Here is an 8,022-nt window from a genome sequence, read left to right on the forward strand (position 1 = left end):
AATCACTGTTTCAATTTACTGCCTCAAGAGCAGATGCTTGCATCTGCAGTCCCCAGGCTAGCTTGTCCAGTGTTTTTCAACCCCACCTTGTACCTTGCATTATTTCTATACAGTTACTTTTACCTTGGATTCCCTGAGGTCTAGGATTGTATTTCACTCATATATTCTACCTTCTCCACTTTGCACCATAAAAACATAATAAATTCATGGAACAGTTTAGTTAAACGCATCAAAACAAAACTCAGTTTTCTAGTGTCCATATCTACAATTTGGGGATAACAATTCCTACCTTGGTGGATTAGTTTCCTATTGCTGCCATGACAAGTTACCACAAATTTACTGGCTTAAACTAGCACAAATTTAGTATCTTACAGTTCTGTAGATCAAGAGCCTGATGTGGGTCTCCCAGAGCTGAGAGCAAGGTGTTGGCAGGACTTCGTTGCTTTTGGAGACTGTAGGAGAAATTCAGTTTCCTTGCCCTTTCCAACTTCCTTGGCTCCTGACCCACTTCCACCTTCAAAACCAGCAATAGCCTGTCAAGTCTTTTTTTTAACAACACATCACTTTGACTCTTCTACCTTCTGCTTTCTTGTGATTACGTGGTGCCCACAGGGATAATCTGAGTTATTCCACCTGTTTTGAAGTCAGTTGATTAGCAGCCTTAATTCCATCTACAACCTTAATTCTGCTTTGCCGTGTAACAACATATTCACAGGTTCTGAGGATTAGGATGTGGCTATCTTTAGAGACTATTATTCTGCCTGTCTCCCAGGTAGGTCAGATGTGCAATGTATTGGGAAACATTTTGTCAACTACAAAATTTTATACAAATCTAATATAATGCTATGTTTTGTGTTAAAGAGAGCTTTGAACTGGTAGTCAAGAGACTTGAATTATCATCCTGGTTCTGTTACTGTTTTTGCTGTGTGATCTTGGACAATTCACTGAACCACTCTGGGATTCAGATTCCTTAATTCTAAAGTATAAGAACTGAGGGGGACAAGCCAAGATAATGTCAAGACCCCAAATTATCTTTCTTCTGAAAGTTGATATAAAGTGGAACTCGAGGTATGCTTACATGAAAACACAATTGTTGGAAGGCAGCTCCAGTTTACTGGCACACTGTACACATAATATGATAGTAGAACTGAACAATACAGCAGGTCATGGAAAATGTTTTGTTTAACATCTTTTCCATATAACGCTGATGAGAAAAAAAGAAATCAGCTCCCAACTGGGGTCACTGTCTATGTGGAGTTTTTGTGTTCTCTTCATGTCTACACGGATTTTCCAGGTACTCCTGTTTCCTCCCACATTTCAAAGATACACACATTAGGTTCGTTGGTGTGTCTGAATTGCCCCATTGTGAGTGAGTGTGTGTGTGTGTGTGTGTGTGTCCTGCAATGCAATAGCATCCAGTCTAGGGTTGGTTTCTACCTTCCACCCTGAGCTACTGAGATAGGCTCTGGCACTGAGATCCTGAACTGGAATAAGCAGGTTGGAAAATAATTAAATGAATGAATATATATCATCGTAAAATAAAAATTCACAAAGTATATGATAATCATAAAATACATGATGATAAATGATGCAGTCGAAAAGTGCTCAGCAAGCCTACTATATTTTTATTTGCTTTGGAATTGTGTGGTGGTAGGGGGTGCTCCTTACAATTTTTGCTTTGTGAAGATTTATTCCTTGATTTAACATACTACCACTATGACCATCACTCATTGATTCACCAAAAATTGGGTAAATAATTATCTTACTTCTTTGTATTAATCTTTCTTAAATATATGTGTAGCTCACATTTATCTTAATGTTTAATATTAGAAATCTTGGGGGTCTATATTTAGAAGATTGGTGACGGTTTTGTGACCCAAAATATGCCATAGAAACTTAACTGTTGTTTGTATCAATTAGCCTACGGTAAAATTGGTTTCATTAATTACACACTGTTTTGCTTAAAATCACAATCTCCAAGAACCTATCAATAACGTTAGGTGAGAACTTACCATACACTAAGGGGGTGTCTTTCAGAGTTGAGTTGAGTTTATTTCTCAAAGTTCTAGTAGTGAACAGTAAATGAGAGGTTTTCATCCCTACTTAACTCATGAGGAACTTTGATTTAGATAGCTTAAGTGATTCCATGAAGGTCACATAATCATTTAGTGGTGGAGTTTACTTACTACAATTCAGATCTCTTGCAAATCCTATGTGCACTCTGCTAATGCGACTCTCTGCTATTTAAATGCACTCACCGCTTAGATGCAGCACACGGAAAACTAGCAGCATTATGCTTTTAGCTAACCACAGTTGGCCATAAATATATTTTGAAGCTTATCCATTAGATACTGAAGAATTTTTTCTTGATTACAACTGATAGATATGTTAGATCCTGAAGATAAACTGTAACTTAATATTTCTTTATAAGTGTGTATAAACAACTGTGTATAAACAACATATGCAGACTGTAGCGTGCTGGCTCATTCCTTTCAGTCAGAGAAACTTGGTGATTATGGAGATGGCTAAAAGCCAGTGTGCTCATTAAAATGGATGGATACATCATTTACCTTATATCAAAAATTGTTATATTATTAATTGCTATATCAATTATTTTGGAAATCTTCATGTGTACATAAACAACATCACGGCATACTTTTTTAATGAGTGTAGTTGTCACGATCCTGGCAGGAAAAAAAGCATGATACTGGCAAGAAAAAAGGAAATTGAAGAAAGTTTAATGAAGAGTAAGGAATATGATGTGGCTCCCTAGAATTAGCAATGGCTGGAAATGGTTACCCCTCCCAAGCTTGAAGAAAAGGAAAGGGAGGGAATAAACTACTCAAAGTCAGGGGACTTGGACCTGCAGCAAGGGCCTCTGAGAGGATCTGCAACCTTTAGCCAAAAACCAACAGGGAGTCAGCCAGGGAAGCTAATATTCCAACTTCACTCTCCTGCAGGAGATTGCCACTCGTTGAATTCAACAGGAAACCGGAGAAGAAAAGACCTGTTAATGCAATTATCAGGAAGCAGCTTCTTGAGGAAAAGAACAAGAAAGAAAAAGAACAGATGTGGAGGAGCAAGTGAAGGACTCCCAACACAGAAGTGCATCTGCCTTTAGGTGATTTTATCTTACAAATGAAAGGATCTTCCACTATAAGTTCATTGTCATCACTCTTCCTTTTGGGATATATTTAGAAAGTACAGCTAATAAAGTTGACCTTTAAGCCAGTAAAGAGTACAATTCACAACAAATATATAATTCACACAAAAAACACTTCTTATCATCCACAGAGTATTTTAATAGTTTGATGCCTCTTTGGAATGACTAAGAAAAAATAATACAAAATATTTTACTGGTGGTTCAAATTGAAATGATGTTTACTTTTCTCTAATTTTTAGCCCTCAGTTATCACATAATTTCAAAATTTAATTTTGATTCATGTTTACCATTTTAACTGGTTTATTTTTTGTAAAAATACTTTGAAAATTTAATCTATTAAAATTACTTTGTTAAAAAATAAATTGTACAAAGTATATGGAAATTCTAGAAATTAAAGAATGGAAAATTGCCCAAGTTTTAGCCCAAACAACACATTAACAAGGATGTATCTTCTGAAGTGCTAAATTTTAGATTCATTTTCAATATTCACCTAATAAAAATAAACAACAAACAATTTATTTTGTACAAGTTTCTATTCATAAATTAAAGGTAACTAACCCATTGACTTATTTATTGAACTTTTATAATTTTATCTATACATCAATATTTTAAAAATTAAGTTAGTAATCAAATGGTAATGTGATTTTATCCAACTTTTTTTCCTCTTGGTATTGTTAATATTATCAGAAGGGGAACTTAATCAGCTCTAAGGTGTTAACTGCCTTTTTGGTTTTCAGAAAAGTTTCTGCAAAGACTAAAGTAAATTAGCATTGTCATCAAGGCACAACTAAATGTTCAACACGCTAATATGTTTAAGTGGAAAGGAAAAAAACAGAGGACGAAGTCCCAATTTTAACTGAGAGAATGATGACCATCGTCCTCTGAAACATGCATTTAAACACTTTTTTTGGAATGGCATTAACATTTCGTAATAAAAGATAACATCTGCCATTTTTTTCTATTCTGTAAGGGAATTCATAAATTAAGGTAGCTTGGAGTTAAAAATATCAAGATACCCTGTTCTTTCTTTAAAAAATTATCTTTCATGACTTTTGCTAAACACAAGGTCAGTAAAGACAAATTTAAATATGTAGATGACTATGATTATGGAATGATTAAATTTGGTCTTTCTTAAAATAGCTTTTGTAAACTGAGAACTACAACGGTTGTCTGCTTCGAAAAATCAGCTCAAACCCATTCACTCATGAGGTATCAAAGAAAATATTGTTTGATCCTTGTTTCGACAATATACACTATCATACTAATTCCTTTAGTGATATTTCACTTACTCATTTATTCACTAAGTAGTAAAAGTTGGAAAATAGTAATAATTCAGTCCTTAAAATATATGACAAACAGTTAAAATATTTGAGGAAAATATATTTCAGATTAAATATATAAGTACTGTAACGTTAAATAAATGAATGTAACAGTCACATCTAATTCATTTTTGTATTTGCAATGCCTTCCACAGAGCAGATGCTTAGTAAGAGCTACGTTTCACCACCTTAATGTTTTTGCTGGTTAAGCTTGCATTACAAATGAGAAGTACATATTCTTGCCTAAAATTATTAGGCAAATAATTGCTCCCTGGCCATCCTGAACCATAGTCTCACAGCTTCTCAACATGACCCCCTCCCCTCCCCAAAAGTATCAAGCACCATGATCAAAGCCCAGGGCATTCTAGGAAAAATTAAAACTACTTAAAAATACTATGCAGCCATAAAAAAGAATGAGATCATGTCCTCTGCAGGAATTTAGATGGAGCTGGAGGCCATTATCCTCAGCAAACTAACACAGGAGGAGAAAACCAAATACCGTATGTTCTCACGTGTAAGTGGGAGCTACATGATGAGAACACATGGACACATAGAGGGGAACAACATGCACTGGGGCCTTTCAGAGGTTGGAAGGTGGGAGGAGGGAGAGGATCAGGAAAAATAACTAATGGGTACTAGGCTTAGTACCTGAGTGATAAAATAATCTGTACAACGAACCCCTATGACACAAGTTTACCTGTGTAACAAACTTGCTCTTGTACCCTTGAACTTAAAATAAAGGTTAAAAAAAAAAAAACAAAAATACTATGATTGCTTAGAATGTTACAGTATGTCAAAAACTGAGATGACATTTGCTCCATGAACTAAGAGATCATCAAGGTAATATAAAAAGTATTTTCTCTATTTCTTTATATTTATAGGCCTCTCTTATTAATCATTAGAAATGCTTCCAGAGATGTATGCAGGATTGAAGTGTGGGTTATTAGTCAATAGAAGGAAGTTTCTTCTAAAGCTTCCCTGGATCCAAGCACCTACTTTAGGAGAGATGGCCTAAAGAGCAGCATTACACAATTACTGTTTCATCACAATTACGTTCTTAGAACTATTATTTCCAATGATGTGTAATGGAATAGATAATTTTGCGATTAGAAACAATTTTGAGAACCAGAAAAACCTTTGGTGTTTTTCTTTTTAATCAACCCAATCCCCAACTCCAGCTAAATCTAATTTTCACGTAATACAAGAACATAAATTCTAGAGCCATTCATTTTTTGCTAATATCGTTGTTCGCGGCAAACAGCAAGACACAAATCAAGCCACCACCACCATTTTCCATTGAAGCCTTGGAGACCCCAAGCTTGCTTCCCCTCTCTCTTTTTGCACCCTTTTCTTTTTCTCTCCTCTATTTCATTTACTTCTCTGCCTTGCTCTTTCTCTTCTGCCTTCTCACACAACCCATCACAAACCTCACAGGAAGAGAAACAGTCTACATATCCCACATTAGTGTTCTACATGGTGGCAAATCATGTTAATGAAAGAAGATCATACATGTTTCATACTCTGCTAGTCTACAGTAAGTGAGTCCTGCCCAGAGAGAACAGAATCTGCTTCTTGTATCCAGCTCCAACAGACACAGGTGGTAAATGACCAGTTAACCCTTTGTAACCCCATCATTTTCAACACGCAAAGGACCTATCTCATTTGTCTTATAAAATAAAGTACGAAATCTCATGCTGTACAAACTAGCAACATCACATTGCTACATATGACTTGAATATCTCCCATAACTTTATGACTGGAAAAACACTGTTCAGATTTCATTTACCAGTTTAAAAATAGCAAAGTCTAATTTGAAGCACATACACACACAATTGTGCACCCTCACTAATATTCTCTCTTGGTACTAGGCAAATGTTTCTAAATAAAATTTACTACAATCACAGGCTTTAAAAGTCAGATTTGTTAAAAGATATTCGTTATCAAACATATAAAAAAAAAATTCCTTAGAAAACACCATGACAAGCCACAATCTTTTTGGTACAACAATGGCTAGTTATCCATTTCTTAATGTATAAATCAAAATTATTTGGTGTTTATTTTGACTTGAAGATTATCCATATATTTTTATATCCCTGCCCAGTGAAATTCTTATTGAGTGAGTAGGTGCTGAACAAGGCAAATAATATATTTTAAACATTCTTAAATGGTGTGATAATTTTTTTAAATGGGAAGATTAGCTTCAAATTTTTTCACTTTGTAGATCCAGATATCAACCAAAAAAGACATTTAGAAAATATGCCCACAGACCACTTTAAGTCCACAGAAAGTCCAAAATAATATCACTGTGCTCACTAAACAAGGAGGAATTGTTCTTTGTACACAGCTGAAACATTCATAATACACAAGGCACTTCAATTAAGTTTTGAGAGAAGTTATGTCACATTTAAACTCACCGCTGGATGTAAGGGTCAGGGCAGTACTGTAGGGTGGCACACCGTGAAGTTTCAAAATTCATTTCCTTCAACTGTCTTTGATGTCAACAAATGGAGACCAATTACATAAAATATACACATACACCTGTGTATATATAGATATAAAGCCGGGAGGCTAAAAGCAATAGGGTCAAATGCTATCAGACATAGAAGTTTAGGCACTTCTCCCCTTCACACATATTTGCAAAGAGGCGGAGCGTTTCTTGAGTTTAGCCAATGAGATCCATCAAGTGACTAAAACTTCATAAAGGCTCGATTCTTACCAGCTGGGCATCCTCTCTAATGTTGTTCTTCCCCCTCTCTCACGGCTTCAGAGTCCTTGACGTATAGTAGCCACACTTGTTGTTGGCAGTTTGGAGCTGGAGGCATCTCTGAACTTCTGATCTCTGTCGTGATTGGATGCTGGCATGAATGGCATCAGAGTTTAATTTCAGCAGCCTGGACTTTTGTAACCGAACTGAGCCGATGAGTGTCCACCCTGCTCCAGCTACATAACACTTCCCTGTATCTGGATACTGATTTGATTTGAGGATTTCTGTGACTATTTCTGGGGCTAAAATGTTTTGTAGAGCTGCTTAGGGAAGTTTTGTTTTGTTTTGTTTTTTTCATCTATTTCCCTCCCTCCCCGCCCTTCAGTTTCCCTTTCAGCCAACCGCCTGTTGTGGTCACAATCTCAAATAGCAAAGACAGGGAAATTCCTTGATTATATTTAACTTAGAACTCACTCTTCCTCTCAGCTAAGAGAAAGAGATATCCCTTTCACATCCCCTTAGAAGTTTTGCCTGGCCCGAATAAAAGAAAATAACCTTTATTGAGTTAAATATCCTACCTCAAACACATGCACATATACTTACATATACTATAGTAATTTTCTTAAAGATATTAAAATGGGAAATAATATATTATTGTAGAATATTTTGAAATGCACAAATTATTTCAAACTGCCTGTTAATAAAAATATTCTAGTTTATTTTAATCTCTATCAGTCGGCTCCACTCTCTTCTTTATGTCTTACAATTTTTGCTGTTTTTGGTTTTGCTTTGACTTGACCTACTTAGAAAGGAAATCATAAGATTGTTCATATATT

The 8,022-nt window shown here is 35.5% G+C and overlaps 1 protein-coding gene across 5 annotated transcripts in view; it reads right to left on the reverse strand.

Moving 5' to 3' along the window:
• The window catches only part of TP63 (tumor protein p63), a 265,894-nt gene extending 258,377 nt beyond the window's left edge, over positions 1–7,517 (reverse strand). For 2 of the 5 annotated variants that reach the window (XM_050779258.1, XM_050779257.1), the window contains exon 1: positions 6,897–7,186. In XM_050779258.1, coding sequence (XP_050635215.1) covers positions 6,897–6,958 — 62 coding nt within the window. In that variant the 5' untranslated portion in view covers positions 6,959–7,186. The other 3 variants (XM_050779259.1, XM_050779261.1, XM_050779264.1) reach the window with 3 other exon arrangements.
• Positions 7,518–8,022: the final 505 nt, after the last annotated feature.

The sequence above is a fragment of the Macaca thibetana genome, chromosome 2 (assembly GCF_024542745.1).
Source record: "Macaca thibetana thibetana isolate TM-01 chromosome 2, ASM2454274v1, whole genome shotgun sequence".
NCBI lineage: Eukaryota > Metazoa > Chordata > Mammalia > Primates > Cercopithecidae > Macaca > Macaca thibetana.